The sequence below is a fragment of the Ovis canadensis genome, chromosome 8 (assembly GCF_042477335.2).
Source record: "Ovis canadensis isolate MfBH-ARS-UI-01 breed Bighorn chromosome 8, ARS-UI_OviCan_v2, whole genome shotgun sequence".
NCBI lineage: Eukaryota > Metazoa > Chordata > Mammalia > Artiodactyla > Bovidae > Ovis > Ovis canadensis.
Genome location: NC_091252.1, coordinates 64175115 through 64194365, shown reverse-complemented (window position 1 = coordinate 64194365; position 19251 = coordinate 64175115). Strand labels below are relative to the sequence as shown.

The following is a 19251-nucleotide window of genomic DNA, read 5'->3' as shown; positions in this document are numbered from 1 at the left end:
TTTTGAGCAAAAATCAGGGAGAGATTCCTCTTTTCTAGGCAAGACCAAATTTTTATTTTTCAGAATAAACTATGAAGAGAAAACTTTATAAAATGAAGAGATTTAGCTATCAGTGAAAATATTCTCTAAGGTTTAGTTTTCACTCAAAGGAATATTGTCATATTCAGATATTAAAATACTGGTTTTAAATACATGCTTTGTAGTTTATGTAGTGAGGGGATTTTGTTTATTTTTTAGTATTCAAGTAGTTCTGCTCAAATTTTAACAAAGTAGATACACAGAGAGTAGCAAAGGAATGGACATTTTATACAAAGCCTACTTTTAACGTTTTTTGTTTTTCTTCATCACTTTTCTTTTATCTCTCTCTCTTTCATCCAACATTGTTTTTCTTAGGGCAGAAATCATTGGCAGTGATGACACTAGTTATACCTGTGTGTGTTAGTTGTTCAGTGGTGTCTGACTCTTTGTGACTCCACAGGTTGTAGCCCACCAGGCTCCTCTGTCCATGGAATTCTCCATGCAAGAATACTGGAGCAGGTTGCCCTTCCCTTCTCCAGAAGATCTTCCTGACTCAGGGATTGAACCCAGGTCTCCTTCATTGCAGACAGATTCTTTACCATCTAAGCTCTGAGGGGAGCCACAATTATAATTCTAGTATCAACTCTGAGGTTTATTGATGGGCAGGTCCATCTCTGTTCTTTAGTGAAAGCATTGTGCAGCGAGCTCAGAGAGTTTTCTCAACAGAAACAGATTTTTTTTCAACAGGAACTTTTGAAGCATATTTGAATTATTGTAGTGATGGGAAATGCATCTTTAAAAAATTTATTTCTTTTTAATTGAAGGATAATTGCTTTAAAGTGTTGTGTTGGTTTCTACCAAACATGAACGTGAATCAGCCATAGGTTTACCCATGTCCCCTTCCACTTGAACATCCTTCCCACCTCCCTGCCCATCCCATCCCTCTAGGTAGTTACCAAGCCCTGGTTTGAGTTCCCTAAGTCATACAGAAAATTCCCATTGGCTATCTATTTTACATCTGGTAATGTGTGTTTCCATATTACTCGCTCTATACATTCCACCCTCTCCTTCCTCCCCCACTCCACCAGCCATGTCCGTAAGTCTGTTCTCTATGTCTGTGTCTCCATTGCTGCTCTGCAAATAGGTTAATCAGTACCACCATTATAGCTTCCATATATATGCATTAGTACACAATATTTGTTTTTCTCTTTTTGACCTACTTCACTTTGTATAATAAGCTCAAGTTCATCCACTTCATTAGGGTTTACTCGAATGCATTCCTTTTAATGGCTGAGTAATATTCCACTCTATATATGTCCCACATCTGTCAATGGACATCTCAGTTCAGTTCAGTTCAGTCGCTAATTTGTGTCCAACTCTTTGTGACCCCATGAACCGCAGCATGCCAGACCTCCCTGTCCATCACCAACTCCTGGAATCCACCCAAACCCACCCCATTGAGTCGGTGATGCCATCCAACCATCTCATCCTCTGTCGTCCCCTTCTCCTCTTGTCCTCAATCTTTCCCAGCATCAAGGTCTTTTCAAATGAGTCAGCTCTTCGCATCAGATGGCCAAAGTATTGGCGATTCAGCTTCAACATCAGTCCTTCCAATGAACAGCCAAGACTGATATTTAGGATGGACTGGTTGGATCTCCTTGCAGTCCAAGGGACTCTCAAGAGTCTTTTCCAACACCACAGTTCAAAAGCATCAATTCTTCAGCGCTCAGCTTTCTTCACAGTCCAACTCTCACATCCATACATGACCACTGAAAAAATCATAGCCTTGACTAGACAGACCCGTTGACAAAGTAATCTCTCTGCTTTTTAATATGCTATCTAGATTGGTCATAACTTTCCTTCCAAGGAGTATGCATCTTTTAATTTCATGGCTGCAATCACCATCTTCAGTGATTTTGAAGCCCAGAAAAATAAAGTCAGCCACTGTTTCCACTGTTTCCCCATCTAGGTTGCTTCCATATCCTAGCTATTTTAAATAGAGATTAAATAACATTGGGTTACATGTGTCTTTTTCAATTTTGGTTTCCTCAAGCTCTATGTTTAGTAGTGGGATTTCTGGGTCATATGGTGGTTTCAAAGACTAGATAAACAGATGGAGAGATATTCCATCCCAGATATTCCTGGGTCGGAAGAATCAATATTGTGAAACTGACTATACTACCAAATGTAATCTACAGATTCAGTGCAATCCCTATCAAATTACCAATGGCATTTTTCACAGAACTAGGACAAAAAAAATCTCACAATTCATACGGAAACACAAAAGACTCTGAATACTCAAATCAATCTTGACAAAGAAGAATGGAGCTGGAGGAATCAAACTTCCTGACTTTAGATTACACTGCAAAGCTATAGTCATCAAGACAGTATGGTACTGGCACAAAAACAGAAATATGGCCAATGGAACAAGATAGAAAGCTCAGAGATAAACCCATGCACCTAAAGGTACCTTATTTTTTACAAAGGAGGCAAGAATATATAATGGGGCAAAGATAGTCTCTTCAATTAGTGCTTCAGGGAAAACTAGACAACTACATATAAAAGAATGGGATTAGAACACTTCCTAACACCATGAGAGTGAAAGTGTTAGTCACTCAGTTGTGTCCAACTCTTTGCAGCTCCACAGACTGTAGCCTGCCAGGCTCCTCTGTCCATGGGATTCCCCAGGCCAGAATACTGGAGTGGGTTGCTATTTCCTTCTCCAGGAGATATTCCCAATCCAGGGACTGAATCCAGGTCTCCTGTATTGCAGGCAGTTCTTTGCCATCTGAGCCACCAGGGAAGCCCCTGTGTAAAAGAATGAAATTAAACCACTTCCTAACACCATACACAAAGATAAACTCAAAATGGATTAAAAATCTAAACATAAAACCAGAAACTATAAAACTCTTAGAGGAAAACATAGGCAGAATATTCTATGACATAAATTACAGCAAGAAACTCTATGACTTACCTCCTAGAGTAATGGAAAAAAAGCAAAAATAAACAATTAATTAAATGTAAAAGCTTATGCACAGCAAAGGAAACTATAGACAAGATAAAAAGACAGCCTTCAGAATGGGAAAAAATAATGGCAAATGAAACAACTGACAAAGGATTAATTTTAAAAATATAAAAGTGGCTCATACAAATCAATATCAGAAAAACAAACAAACCATTCAAAAAGTGGTATAAAGACCTAAACAGGCATTTCTCCAAAGATGACATACAGATGGCTAATAAACACGTGAAAAGATGCTCAACATCACTCATTATTAGAGAAATGCAGATCTAAACTACAATGAGATATCATGACACATCAGTGAGAAATGGCCATCATTTAAAAAAAATCAACAAACAATAAATGCTGAAGAGGGTTTGGAAAAAAGGGAACCCTTTTGCACTGTTCATGGAATTGTAAATTGATACAACCACTATGGAGTTTGGAGTGGCATTCCAAAGGAAACAGTATGGAGTTTCTTTCTTTCTTTTTTTTTTTTGTTTTGCTCAGTAAGACATCTTAATTTGGAGTTTCTTTAAAAAGTAGGAACAAATGAAATGAATCTTTCTGGGACAAATGCCATTAGACATTTCTGCTTATTGTTGTTGTTGTTTAGTTACTAAATTATGTCCAACTGTTTTGCGACCCCATGGACCATAGCCTACGAGACTCCTCTGTCCATGTGATTTCCCAGGCAAGAATACTAGAGTGGGTTGCCAGTTCCTTCTCCAGGGGATCTTCCTGACTAAGGGATTCTTTACCAATTAGCCACCAGGGAGGCCTTACCCAAGGACAAAAGCATTCAGTCACAAGTATTCTTTCTTTTCCTAAAAGTAAAAGACCAAATTTCAAGCACAGGATGCTTTGTTTATAAAGAGGTCAGTTTTGGCCACATGTCCTGTGGAGCAGACTGTATGAGTTCCTATAGCTTGCAATTTATTTATTGCAGGGGAGATAATAACCACTGAAGAATAAGCTTCCAAAAGAGTTTTAATAAGGAGAATGACTTAGTCAGATTCATACTTTAGAATGTGTGTGTGTGTGTGTGTGTGTGTGTGTTAGTCAGTCACACAGTCATGTCTGACTCTGCAACTCCATGGACTGTAGCCCACCAAGCTCCTCTGTCCATGGAATTCTCTAGGCAAGAATGCTGGAGTTGAGTTAACATTCCTTTCTCCAGAGGATCTTCCTGACCCAGGGATTGAACCCCTGGGTCCTGCTTGGCAGTCAGATTCCTTTAGTACTGTGCCACCTGGAAAGCTCATACTAGTTGAATGGAGTCACAGTCCATGGGATCCCAAAGAGACAGATATGACTAAGCAACTAACACTATACTAACAGTGAAGAAGGAGGTTTTAAACATTTGATAGTCTGAGAGCTTTGACCTTAATATTGAAGGGGGTTGGTGGTGGCCTTCATCACATAGGCTCAGTTAGCTTGGGGATAGGTAGCAGACTTGAGAAATATCCCAACAGTAGACCTTGATTCCCTCAGTGATCATTTGGTTGAGTGGATGGCAGAGAGGAAAGTATCACTAATAAGACCTAGGATTTTGGCTTGAAAAGTTGGATGGAGGGTGGTGTTATTTACTGAGATAGAAAATATGGAAAGAGGGGACAGATTGTGAACGGGAGTGGGGTGGAAGTGGGGACAGCAAAAGGAATTAAATATTCAATTTGGGGCATGTTTAATTTAAGGTTTGAAAATTATCCAAAAGGTTTTGTATAGATCTGAATCTCAGAATTTGAGGACAGAGACACAAATTTAGAAGCCATCACTATACCAGTACAGATCAAAGCATCAAAGGTCATAATGGGAAACCCATTTTGATCTGGGATTTCTTTGGAAGGAATGATGCAATCCATTCTAAAGGAGATCGGCCCTGGGTCTTCATTGAAGGACTGATGCTGAAGCTGAAACTCCAGTACTTTGGTAACCTCATGCGAAGAGTTGACTCATTGGAAAAGACTCTGATGCTGGGAGGGGTTGGGGGCAGGAGGAGAAGGGGACCACCGAGGATGAGATGGCTGGGTGGCATCACTGACTCGATGGACGTGAGTCTGAGTGAACTCCGGGAGATGGTGACAGACAGGGAGGCCTGGCGTGCTGCGATTCATGGGGTCACAAAGAGTCGGACACAACTGAGCGACTGAACTGAACTGAACTGAGCATTACCTTTTCTGAGAATATTTAGTATAGATCAGATAATTCATAAAAATAATAATGTTGCCATCATTTTTAAAAATGAGTATTAGTTGCAAATATATAAAGGCATTTCACAAAAAAAGCATTATCTTAAAATTTTCTTGAAAATATTGAAAAACCAGTATCTTTGGGCTTACTTTTGTTCCTGACAAAATCTGGCTGGAGATGTAACAGTTAAAATTTGCATTTGAATACTCAAGATAGATGTTGTGAGTGACAACAAAAGGCCAAGATATGGAAGGTAGAAAAATAGAAAGGAAAATAAGGAAAGTCAAAAAAAGAGTATTTAGGAAAAGGGCATAAATGTGAATATGAAGGTAAGATAAAGAATAAAAAAAAATCCACAGGATATAATAAAGAGAAACAAGGTAATATGTGGCTTGGGTAAAAACTGTGCAAAGAAGGTGATAAAAACCACAGAATTTTAAAAAAAAATCTGTTTGTCAAGAGAAAAAACATCATTGACTTTTAATCTTTAATTTTTTTTCATCTAAAAACACACATTCTAAAACTTAAAATAAAAACACACACTCATACACGTTAAGAATATAAAATTTGGTACCTAATCTATATTTTTTCTATGCTGCTTCTCCTCTCTCCTTAATTTTTAGTATAGTCAGCATTTTTCATAACAGAGTTTTCTTTGAAAAAAATTTTTGTAGTGGCATAGTGCAGTCATGTGGATAATTGATGTAAATATTTCTCCATTAAAAAAAAACTGAAGCAAGTAAAGTATTTATTAGGAGGAAAAAGAGAACAGTACATGTGGATAGACACATGGGGAGATTCGGAGAGACAGTCTCTGAGTCACCCACTTGTGGTTTGAATTGCTTTCACGGAGTATTTCTTCCAAGTTTCCTTTGGCCAATCATTTTCATTTGCCTGGTTCACAGTCCATATTTCGTACATCTCAGGATCCTCTCATGTGTGCTCACACGACTCTTAGCAAAGATGGATTCTAACCAAAAGGCTTCTGGGTAAAGAATTCCTTGACATCACTCCCCCTTTGAACTCCAAGGAGCCTTTCTGCGCATGTGTGGTAAGGGAGGTCTTTTGACTTTGAGAATGAGAAATACGTGGTCTGGGCAGGGCCCAGCCTTCTCCATAATTGCCCTGCTGTTCTTGTCTTAGAGTTTCATGGAATGAATCTCCAATCACTTTATCCTGGGGTGTGGGGGGCATCTACCTCCTGCCTCAAATGCCCCCTGAGAGATGTAAATCCAAAAAATCTTTACTGGGAAGATCAAGGGCTGTCTGTCTTTCATAATTTCTTCAGGCTAACAAAAGACTCACCAGTTCAGTTCAGTTCAGTCACTCAGTCGTGTCCGACTCTTTGCGACCCCATGAATCGCAGGGTGCCAGGCCGCCCTGTCCATCACCAACTCCCGGAGTTCACTCAGACTCACATCCATCGAGTCCGTGATGCCATCCAGCCATCTCATCCTCAGTCTTCCCCTTTTCCTCCTGCCCCCAATCCCTCCCAGCATCAGAGTCTTTTCCAATGAGTCAACTCTTCACAGGAGGTGGACAAAGTACTGGAGTTTCAGCTTTAGCATCATTCCTTCCAAAGAAATCCCAGGGCTGATCTCCTTTAGAATGGACTGGTTGGATCTCCTTGCAGTCCAAGGGACTCTCAAGAGTCTTCTCTAACACCACAGTTCAAAAGCATCAATTCTTTGGCACTCAGCAATCTTCACAGTCCAACACTCGCATCCATACATGACCACTGGAAATACCATAGCCTTGACTAGACAGAACTTTGTTGGCAAAGCAAAGTCTCTGCTCTTCAATATGCTATCCAGGTTGGTCATAACTTTCCTTCCAAGGAGTAAGCGTCTTTTAATTTCATGGCTGCAGTCTCCATCTGAAGTGATTTTGAAGCCCCCCAAAAATAAAGTCTGACACTGTTTCCACTGTTTCCCCATCTATTTTCCATGAAGTGATGGGACCAGATGCCATGATCTTCGTTTTCTGAATGTTGAGCTTTAAGCCAACTTTTTCACTCTCCTCTTTCACTCTCATCAAGAGCTCATAGTTCAGTTCAGTTCAGTCGCTCAGTCATGTCCGACTCTTTGTGACCCCATGAATCGCAGCACACCAGGCTTCCCTGTCCATCACCAACTCCCGGAGTTCACTCAGATTCATGTCCATTGAGTCAGTGATGCCATCCAGCCATCTCATCCTCTGTCGTCCCCTTCTCCTCCTGCCCCCAATCCCTCCCAGCATCAGAGTCTTTTCCAATGAGTCAACTCTTCACATGAGGTGGCAAAGCACTGGAGTTTCAGCTTCAGCATCATTCCTTCCAAAGAAATCCCAGGGTTGATCTCCTTCAAAATGGACTGGTTGGATCTCCTTGCAGTCCAAGAGACTCTCAAGAGTCTTCTCCAACACCACAGTTCAAAAGCATCAATTCTTCAGTGCTCAGCCTTCTTCACAGTCCAGTTCTCACACCCATACATGACTACTGGAAAAACCATAGCCTTGACTAGACGAACCTTAGTCGGCAAAGTAATGTCTCTGATAGCCTTGACTAGACGAACCTTAGTCGGCAAAGTAATGTCTCTGCTTTTGAATATGCTGTCTAGGTTGATCATAACTTTTCTTCCAAGGAGTAAGCGTCTTTTAATTTCATGGCTGCAGTCACCATCTGCAGTGATTTTGGAGCCCCAAAAAATAAAGTCTGACACTGTTTCCTCATCTATTTCTCCTGAAGTGATGGGACCAGATGCCATGATCTTCGTTTTCTGAATGTTGAGCTTTAAGCCAACTTTTTCACACTCCTCTTTCACTTTCATCAAGAGGCTTTTTAGTTCCTCTTCACTTTCTGCCATAAGGGTGGTGTCACCTGCATATCTGAGGTTCTTGATACTTCTCCCGGCAATCTTGATTCCAGCAGGTGTTTCTTCCAGTCCAGCGTTTCTCATGATGTACTCTGCATAGAAGTTAAAGAAGCAGGGTGACAATATACAGCCTTGATGTACTCCTTTTCCTATTTGGAACTATTCTGTTGTTCCATGTCTAGTTCTAACTGTTGCTTCCTGACCTGCATACAGATTTCTCAAGAGGCAGGTCAGGTGGTCTGGTATTCCCATCTCTCTCAGAATTTTCCACAGTTTATTGTGATTCACACAGTCAAAGGCTTTGGCATAGTCAATAAAGCAGAAATAGATGTTTTTTCTCTTGCTTTTTCAATGATCCAGCGGATGTTGGCAATTTGATCTCTGGTTCCTCTGCCTTTTCTAAAACTAGCTTGAACATCAGGCAATTCATGGTTCACGTACTGCTGAAGCCTGGCTTGGAGAATTTTGAGCATTACTTTACTAGCATGTGAGATGAGTGCATTTGTGCAGTAGTTTGAGCATTCTTTGGCATTGCCTTTCTTTGGGATTGGAATGAAAACTGACCTTTTCCAGTGCTGTGGCCACTGCTGAGTTTTCTAAATTTGCTGACATATTGAGTGCAGCACTTGCACAGCATCATCTTTCAGGATTTGAAATAACTCCACTGGAATTCCATCACCTCCACTAGCTTTGTTCGTAGTGATGCTTTCTAAGGCCCACTTGACTTCCCATTCCAGGATGTCTGGCTCTAGATGAGTGATCACACCATCGTGATTATCTGGGTCATGAAGATATTTTTGGTACTGTTCTTCTGTATATTCTTTCTACCTCTTAATATCTTCTGCTTCTGTTAGGTCCATGCCATGTCTAATTTCACCTAATTGTGGTCCCAGAGCTCTTACCTGTCTTATTAAAGGGGCCCCTGGGTGCCATCTGCCATTGTTTCTACAGGATTGCTGTGGGGAGTGGTTTAGTCCTTGCATCACCATTGTCCTGTGATGCTCTAGAGAAAACTAAATAATTGGAGAAAAAAGGGCTAAAGATTAGTATAAAATTATTCTTCTGTTGCTAGGGGGAGGATAGGGTAAGAGATGTTAGAATTTTCTTCAGTAAGATAATGAACAATTCTGACCTTGTGCATTACTGTTCTGAGGCTTGGGCTTCTGGTAGAAGACCATTTTTCCATCAGAAACTTGACTAAAGTTCCTTATGGAATGGGCAAGTGGTTGCCATTGCCCATGATACACTTACCTCAGAGGAAACAGATCTAGCATTCTGTCAACAGAATACTTCTCTGTTCTTAATTTTTTTTTCTTCCATTTTTGGCCATTAAAAATAGTAAGTGCTTTAGTGGATGGTATAAATAAATCTTTGGTTGTATCTGATTATACTAGATCAAACTGACTTAAATATAAAGTTAGATTTCAAGATAGATCACATCAGTTTTCAGTATATGTGAGTAATCAGCAATGTGGATTTCATGAGTTAAATATTTGGTGGTTCTAACAGCTGTTGAATGTATGTGTAAATGTTTCTTACTCTGAGGGTGGATTTTTGTCTTCTTTTCATTTGGTTAATTTTTCTTTAGATACTTTGAAGCTGTGTTGTTGGGTTCATTACAGATTTAGAGCTGACATCTTCCTTGTGAGTTGATCACTTTTTCATTATTAAGTACCTTTTATGTCTAATAATGCTTTTTGTGTTTAAATCTACATTATCTGATATAGGTGTAGTTTCCTGAGCTTTCTTTTATTTAATATTGACTTGTTGTAGATTTTCCCACCCCTTTGGCTTTAGGTTTTCTGTGTACTTAAAGTACATCTTTTTAAGTAATATGTATTTTCAAAATACATTTTGCCAATATTAGTTTATTACTCAGATTATTAGCTAATATTTATTTTTATATTAATTTAAATTAATTCAATAAACAATATAGTTGAGTTTATTGCTACTACCTTATTATTTGCCAGCTATTTTTAGGGTTCCTTTCCTTTCCTTCTTTGCCTTTTTTTCTGGGTCAATAAAAAAATTTTTGATTATTCCACTTATTGTGTTTTAGTGGTTTTCCTAGAAATTATAATACACATCCTTATTTCAGTCCAATGCTAACAAGTACTTTTATAACTTCTCTAGAAGGCCAGAAACTTGGAACATTTAAATTCATTTACTAGTACTTTCTTTTGCATTATCTTTTAGCTATAAATAGTCTGCATATATTTTAAATTTTTAAATCATTAAAATTACTGTTTTATGCAGTCAACATTTATTCAGTTAATCCATGTATTTGCCCTCTTCATTCCTCCTTGCATTTTTGGTTTTTGGTCTGGGATCTTTTTTTTTTTTTTTTGTCTGAAAAGCACCCTTTAATATTTGTTTTAGTGCAGATCTACTAAAGACAAACTTTTTTTTTCTTTTTGTTTGTCTGAAAATACTTCCTTTAACTTTTGTAGATTATTTTCTCTGGATGTGGAATTTTAAATTGGTAGTTATTTTCTCTCAGGATTTTAATGATTCTGTGTATTCTTGCTTTATTGGTTTCTGTTAATAAGTCAGCTTTCATCTTCCTGTTAATACTTTGAAGATTATTTTTTTCCCATGTATTGCATTTAAGATATTCTCTCTGACTTTGGTGTTTAAATGTTTTAATATGTTGTTCCTTGGTATATTTTTATTTGTATTTATTCTCTTTGGTATTCTTGGCAATTCTTTAATCTAAGTATCAAAGTCTTTTTTAGCTTTGGAAAATCTTCAACCACTGTATCTTGAAATGTTGCTTCCCCTCTATTTTCTTTCTTTTTTTATGTTATGACTCAGTTTACACATAAGTAAAAACCTTTTCAATATGGCTGAACTGTCCCTTATATCCTATTCTTAATGGTTCACTTTTTATATTTCTCTGAAGATGTTGTAGATATTTTCTACACCCCCTATTTCCAGTTCAACAATTTTTTCTTACTATATGTCTACACTGCTGTTAAATCACTGTGGAATTCTTAATTTTAGTTATATTGCATTTTCAACTCTAGAATGTTCATTGAATAGCTTTTATAAATGGCAATTATCTTCAGAAGTTTTCCTTCTTAAACTTTTGAACATATTAACAAAAATTATTTAACATTGTACACCCAATAATTCCTGTGTCTAAGACTCCCATGGGTTTGTTTTAATGGCCTCTTCTTTTTTTGCTTTGTCCTGTTTTCTGGCATCTTTGTTTTCTCTCTCCTTCCTTCCTTCACTTTCCTTCCTCCCTTCTTTCCTTCTTTCTCTCCTTCCCTAGATGTTATCTTGAAAAAATTTTAGAAATTCTGGAGTTCTGGTTGTTTTTCTCCTAAGAAAGCTTTCATATGGAACTAAAATAGGCAGTTTACCTTAATCCAGTCAGGGATTGAATGAAATTTAGTCTGATCTTCAATTTTTGTGAGGCCTATTTTCTTTACAGTCAACGCTGTCTTTGAGGGAGCAGTCTTCAGGGGTCCTGCTGAAGGCAAGGGATATTTACTAGAGCTCCTTCCTCCTCCTTGGCAGGCCCTGTTTTCCCATCTCTGTGAGACTCTGAAAAGCACTTCTGGCTTCTGCAGCTTCTTACAGAAGAAGTTTTCTAACTACTCTCTCAGACAGTCAACCATGAGCTGCTTTTGAATAGACCAGATCTTGAAGGGGAAACATGGTGCTGAACAACTCATTTCTTCGAGTTTCCCTGGATACCTTGCTGAGCTTCCCCAGTAGCTCAGTGGTAAAGAATCCGTCTGCACCGCAGGACATGCAGGAGACATGGGTTCGATCCCTGAGTTGGGAAGATCCCCTGGAGAAGGGCATGGCAATCCACTTCAACATTCTTGCCTGGAGAATTCCATGGAGAGAGGAACCTGGAGGACTACAGTCCTTGAGGTCACAGAGTCAGATAGGACTGAAGTGACTTGGCATGCATGGATGCTTTGCTAGCTCCAAGTTCCAATTTTTCTCTCCCTAGCTATGTGCAACTGCTAAGACTCAGCTCTGCTTCTTTCCTCTTTTACTAGCACATTTTCTTTGCTTCTCGGTCTCTCTTGGTGCCGACTATTAATCCACAAATGCCTTGAGGGGAAACGAAGTGTAGAATACTGGATTTTCCTCACTTTGTATTTCCCTGCCTTTCAAGATCTTGACTCTTAAGTCCCAACTGCTCTGATGACTCTCCTGTTCCTTAAAACAGATTTTGAAAAACTATCCATTTCTCAGTTTGTCCTTGGTAGAAGAGTTGGTCAACTCCAAACTCATAGCCAGAAGCAGAAGTCCTTAAATATTCTTATTTTGTGTGAATAATAAGTGATCTTCATAGATCCAGGACATTAATTCTTTATGTAAAATATTTTTTCTGTTTTTTAAACCTCATTTTTAATTTATAGAAGTGTTTCATATGTCTGTTGTCAAATTTATTAGTCTTTACCTTTAAGACTTCCATTGATGTTAAGAAATAATCTCCCCTTGCCTTCCTCAGACATTTCCCTCTTGATTTGCTGCTCTTTAGTCATGAAGTCATGTCTGATTCTTGCAACCCCATGGACTGTAACCTGTTAAACTCCTCCGTGCATGGGATTTCCCAGGAAAGAATAGAGTAGATTGCCATTTCCTTCTCCAGGAGATATTTCAGACCCAGGGATTGAACCCATGTTTCTTGCACTGGCAGGAGGATTCTTTACCACTGAGCCACGAGGGAAACATTTTCCTTGCAATTAATTTTGTTGCATAGAATTTTGGGAAATTTTTATTTAAAAATTATTTTAAATTATTTGTTGAATGAATTTTCCCCTACTGCTTTAAAATTTCATCTTTTTCATATAGAATTATTATTTATACTGTTGACTGAAATAAAAATGCAAAATGTGGGAGCTGTGGGTTTCAGTTTTATTTGAGCACTTACTGAGAACTGTAGCCCAGGAGAAGCCTTTCAGAGAATTCTGAATAATTGATCAGAAGAGGTGTGGGGTGGAGATTTTGGAGAAGTGGTGGTGGGGGTGGATTTTGAAGAAAGGGTATGTGCAATCAAGCACACATCTCAGTGGAGGGTTGCTGCTAGTCATGAAGAACAGCCATCTCAGTTAATGATTTTAGTGCTTTTCTGTGAATGAGAAGATGCAAGACAATGAGTTCTTAAAATTTTCTCCAGAGAATATCTTATTATCTGAAGGCCTGTTCTACCAGTTTTCCCAGAGCACAGAGTGCCTTATTCCTGATCTCTGTCCTGAACTTCTTTCAGGATGTGTTGAATATCAGCAACCAAGTTGGCTAATGACTCAGTTCTTGTACAACTGGGTAATGAAGCACCATCTTTACTTGGCAGTGCTTTGGTTTTTTTCTGAATTCTCATTGATCAGGCTCTTATTACACCCATAATCTGCTGTTTCAGTTATTAAACTTTAAGCATTTATTTTACTACCTGGTAGTTCAATACTCTCTTAATATCCTTATTTATCAATTTTATCTCAGCTGTTTATGTCAGAATTTCTTTTCCTAAAGTGTCAGAAGTGATAATGATCTGAACTAAAGTGGTAGTAGTGGTGAATATAGAGCAAGAACAAGGTGAGTGATATTTATTATTGCTGCCTATAGTGCTTGAGGGATTTGGAGGCGGGACATGGCATCTCTCATGATGCAGCCTTTGGGCTTGATAAACTGAGAAAGTGGTAGTGTCATTAACTAAGACTGAGAATATAAAAGAAGGAGAATGTAACAGTAAAGGAGGACCATCTGTTCCTATAGCAAAAGCAGGAGAAGAAAAGACTATTGTAAAAGATTGGTTATAGTTTGAAATGGCTTCATTGACTAGTAGGATAAAAAGTTGATATGGGAGAATTTTTTTAAAAATTCAAGTGAAGTCCAGTGTGAGTTAGATATCAAACAAGATTTGCTATAGTACCACTTCTAACCGATACATAATTTTCAAGGAGCAGTCCGCAGCAGCCCTTTCCAGATACTCAACCATGTGAGAACCAAGCTGTAAACAATGTTTGCAGTCTATTGAAGGGCCTAAGCTTGGGAAAAGGGGTGCAGAAGGCAGACTGATCAAATTTAGGAGGATCTTGAGCGAACAACCACAACAACAACAACTGCAAATGAAAGAGTACTTAGAAGCTACTGGTGAAAAAACCATTGACGTGACCTTGTAAAATTTAGTTTTGTAAAGAAGGAATTGAAGCCAGGCAGATTATTGCAAATATCAAATATGATTTTAAGAGTTGAAAGAGTTTTATAAGGCCTTGTTTTTATTTTCTTAGGTTATTTACGTAATGAACGCACCCTGACCCTCTCTGTCTGGCTATGTTCTTTGCAACTTAAGGCTAAAACAGTTTCTAGACAGGGAACCTGGAGTCCAATTTATAAGTATAATACGCAGCTTCTTAGTTTCTTTAGCTGTGTTTATATCAACCAGTCTTCTTTTAGTCATCTTTATAGAGACTTGGAAAACATCACCTTGAATTGTATACTCTAGCTCTAACATATTGTCTCACTTAAATACAAAGACTAGGAAGGAAGAAGATTTTTTAGAGATTTGTTTTTAATGAGGCTTCTTTTGCTTCCTTTGACCCAAATTTGGACCCCATAATCAGAGTTGTAGAATTTGGCCTTGTAAGAAATCTGTACAATTTATTAGGCTCTAACTTTTTCTCTGTTAAATAAATGAGACAAATTAGGGACAGAGAACACAAGGCTGATGTCACTGGTAAGTCAAAGGTAGAGCTAACTCCAGGAAATTCAGATTTCCTAACAACAGATTTAGATACTTTCGCTACAGTGTGGTGATTAGAAAATTCATATTGATTAAATGTATCACTTTGCATAGTGTACCCCTCCCCCACTCTCCTTTAATATTCAGCAAAATTTTTAATGTGGCAAAATAAAAAGGGGTTTCTGATCCTCCCCCTCCAGAGTATCAGATTTCTGAAAAGAGCTGACACAAAGCACTTTTGTAACCTAATTTTGTATAAAAGCCCTGAGAGTATGCAAATAAGGCACAGAGCCAAACTTTAGAAGTGAAGTGAAGAGATAAAGAATTGATACAGTGCCCTTTTTAAGATTATACTGTAGTCCTGAATTCCTGTTCTTTCCTGATTGACAAGCCACAAACAACTCTGACCTCAAACAGCCTGGCCCCTGCTGAAGACGCACACCTGGACCAGCAGCAGATGAACACAGCTACTTGCCAATTCTCATTTTTTTGGCAATGTCTGTTCAGACATGCTCACCACGCCCCCATCCTGTTCTACTTCAATGTTAGAAGGAAATGAAGCCACAATGAGAACTAAAAAGAGCTGTAACACCTTTTATCCCCTGCCTGCCTCTTTCCTCCCTTCTCACTCCCCTCCCCACATAGAGTTACTCCACCCCACAGGCTCCGGCGTGACATCCCTGATAAAGGAATGATGAGCTGGGACTGTAGCTGCAGACAAGTGACGCTCAGAAGCCAAAAGCTTCTGTAAGTACCAGGTCAGCACAAGATCCAAGCCAAAGCAATGGCATTGTCCCTGGAAGAATTCATCTACTCCCTTGACCTCAGGACCCTCCCCAGGGTCCTAGAAATCCAGTCAGGCTTCTATTTTGAAGGTAAGCACCTTCCTATCTCTTGATTGGCTAGAATATGCTCATAAAGAATATACTGTTAGGAATTTTAGTGCAATTTTTTTAAACAAAGAATATATGAGTTCTGTTGAAGGAAAGGTCATTATCAGAGAAAGTATTTGAGAAATTGTCGAGACTTAATAGTGTTGAAGAAGGGAGAAACTGGATAAGACTCTGGTGTGGATAGAGGCTAGGAATCGAGTGAAGATTCTTGAACTTTTTGTAGGGCTTTAAATAGTTCAACATGAATTATTCCTGCCTTTCCTTTGAAATTGGCTGTAATCCAAGTGAAAAGTTATCTGTGTCTATGTTTCTAGAACATAAAATACAGTTTTTTGTTTTTGTTTTTTTTTTTAAAACAAACAAACAAACAAACAGCTATTAAAAGCACAGCATTTAGGAAGAAAATTTCACCAAAATCTTTAGTTCAGTTCAGTTCAGTCGCTCAGTCATGTCCGACTCTTTGAAACCCCATGAATCGCAGCACGCCAGGCCTCCCTGTCCATCACCAACTCCCGGAGTTCACTCAGACTCATGTCCATCGAGTCCGTGATGCCATCCAGCCATCTCATCCTCTGTCATTCCCTTCTCCTCCTGCCCCCAATCCCTCCCAGCATCAGAGTCTTTTCCAATGACTCAACTCTTTGCATGAGGTGGCCAAAGTACTGGAGTTTCAGCTTTAGCATCATTCCCTCCAAAGAAATCCCAGGACTGATCTCCTTCAGAATGGACTGCCTATATCAATACTTCTCTCCCTCTTTCTGTAGTGGTCTAACTTCTAATTTCTTTAATAATGGCGTTCGTATTTAAAGGTATAGAAGTTAACATTTACTAAATACAAGACAATTTTTATAGAATCTATGTCAGAGTTCTAAAGTCAGAGTTCAACTAAGGCTGTTGAATAAGTTAGTGCGCTTTGGTGTGACTTACTGTATGTATTACTTCAGAAAAAGCATCAAGACTTACAACATGTATAATACATACCCTCAATTTTTTAAAGCAGTGGTTTGAATGAATATATGTAAGACAGACTCATTTTCTGGGGAAATATACATTTCTGGTTCCAAGGGTGGTAGAATTGAGCCAGTAGTACAAGTAGGTCTAGAAAAAGCACTGGGAAGATAAAAAACGGTTGGTAGGCAAATCTTTCCCATTTATAGACAAAATAATTTTTTAGATATTATATTATGAAATAAAAAAAGATTGATGAATGTCAGACCCAGTTCACACACACACAAACACACACATGCACACCTGTGAGTCTGTGCTCTAGAGTCTGGGAGCTGCAGCTACTGACACCAGAGTGCTCTCCGTGCTCCACAACAAGAGAAGCCACCACAGTGAGAAGCTCTTGCTCCGCTTCTGGAGAGTAGGAGCCACTCATCGTAACTAGAGAAAGCCCGCAGGCAGCAATGAAGACCCAGCATAGCCAAAAATAAATAAATAAAACAAAATCACTTTATAGGAGAGATTAAGTTAACCTCTTGAAGTAGTGCAGAGTGACTTTTACTAAGACTGTATGATTTATAACAGAATAGGATGAGTGAATGTGGGCTTCCCAGGTGGCACAGTGGTAAAGAATCCACCTGCAGTGTAGGAGATGCAGCAGACATGGGTTTGATGCCTGAGTCAGGAAGATCCCCTGGAATAGGAAGTGGCAGCCCCCTCCAGTATGCTTACCCATGAACAGAGAAACCTGGTGGACTACAGTCCATGGGGTCACAAAGAGTCAGATGTGACTGAGCAACTGAGCACGCATGCACAGGCAATGAATTGGTGTAGGCAGCCATCAGCTTTAGTATAGACCATTTTGTTTAATTCTTTTGTAAATTGATTATTTTGAAGCAGACCATATTTTTCCACATATATAATGTTGTGGAATGTATCTTTGTTCCTAAGCTGTCCCCAAGTCATTTTTTTTGGTCTCATGGTTTGTGCTTTTAAGATTTCACATTAGGAAGTTCTTCATGTTTCATTTACAAAGATATTTTCCTATGTTATTTTAAATCAACTTTACAGCTTTATATTTCATATTTAAATTTTAAGCTATGCCATGAAGTGCAGAGGAATCCAATTTTAGTTTTTTTTCCATATAGTAACCACAATTTTCCAGCATCATTTATAAGCTAGCTATCCTTTTCCCTCTGATTTGTGTTGTTGTCTTTAAGTTATATGCTCATAACTGGGTTGGTTTGTCTCTTAAATATCCCTTCTGTTCATTAGTCTGTGTTTTCTCAATTGTGTTCAAGCATTGTTTTTGTAACTATGGCTTTGGCATAAGCATAGTTCACATATAAACCAATCTTTTTGCTCCTTTTGTAGCTATTCACAGACCTTTCAAACATGTCTTTAAATAAATCAATTGATTACTTTAAGAATTCAACTGGAATTTGTATTAGAGTATGTTGATTTTATAGATTAACTTGGGAAGAATTGAAATTTTTGCTTTAAATCTTGCAAAAGAACATACTCTCTCCATGTGTTTGCAAAACAACATACTCTTTCCATGTGTTCAGACTATCTTCATCTTTTAATACTTTACTATTATGTTATATATACTTCACTTAAGAGAAAAAAGCATACATCTTGATGAATTTTCACAAATTAAATATATACATGTAACCACCATCATGGTCAAGAAATAGAAAATTACAAGTATTTTGAAAGTTACATCTTGTGCTCTTTCTCAGTCATCATCTACCATCTTTCCAAGAAGTAACCCTTATCAGACTTTTGCTCGTTTATAAACTTTATATTAATGAAACATTATAATAGTATCCTTTTATGTTTGGCATATGTGTTCAACATTATCTTTGTAAAATTAATCCATGCTGTTCTATATGGGCTATTCATTCCAGTGTGTGTAATATTCCAGTAGATGAATATATCACAATTTATTTATCCATTCCACTATTAATAGGCATTTGAATTATTTCCAGCTTGAAGATGTCTGTTAACGTTGTCATGAACATTCTTATTTATGTGTGTTCACACGTATATAATATTCAATTGTGTATATAAATGAATGGAATTGCCACATCTCACAGGATGCATATGTTTATTTTGGGTAGGTAATGGACAACATGTTTCTTAAGTAGTTATACTACTTTACCTTCCTACCAGAAGAACATGAGATTTCTAATTAATCCATATTCTTGATAACACTTGATATCAGTCTTTTTAAGATAATTGAGATTTAGATAAATATCATATATTTTTAAGTATACAAAATTATAATTCATTATTTGTACATATAGCAAAATGATCACCACTATAAATCTAGTTAACATTTATTACCACACATAATTACAGTTTTTCTTTTTCTTGTGATGGGAACTTTTAAAATTTACTTTCTTAGCAACTTTCAGAGTCTGGTTCTCTCCTGACAAGACTAGGATATAATTTGTAAGTGATAAGGCATTTTAAAAAAAAATCTCCCTGATGATTAAAAATGAAGCCAAATTTGAGAACTAGTACTGTGAAACTAGTTGTCCCAATTTTTTTTATTAGCAGTTCATTGGTTTATAGAGAATTGTCATGATTTTTAAATGAAGTCCTCTTCTGAACCATGAACTTAGTTTATCTGTCTAG

General features: G+C 38.0%; 1 protein-coding gene across 3 annotated transcripts in view; it reads left to right on the top strand.

The window, feature by feature from the left end:
• Positions 1 to 15333: 15333 nt before the first annotated feature.
• Positions 15334 to 19251, top strand: part of THEMIS (thymocyte selection associated) — a 211223-nt gene continuing 207305 nt past the window's right edge. The window contains exon 1 of one of the 3 annotated variants that reach the window (XM_069598350.1): positions 15334 to 15645. In XM_069598350.1, the coding sequence (XP_069454451.1) occupies positions 15555 to 15645 (91 nt within the window). In that variant the 5' untranslated portion in view covers positions 15334 to 15554. The remainder of the gene's footprint in view (positions 15646 to 19251) is intronic. The other 2 variants (XM_069598352.1, XM_069598351.1) reach the window with 2 other exon arrangements.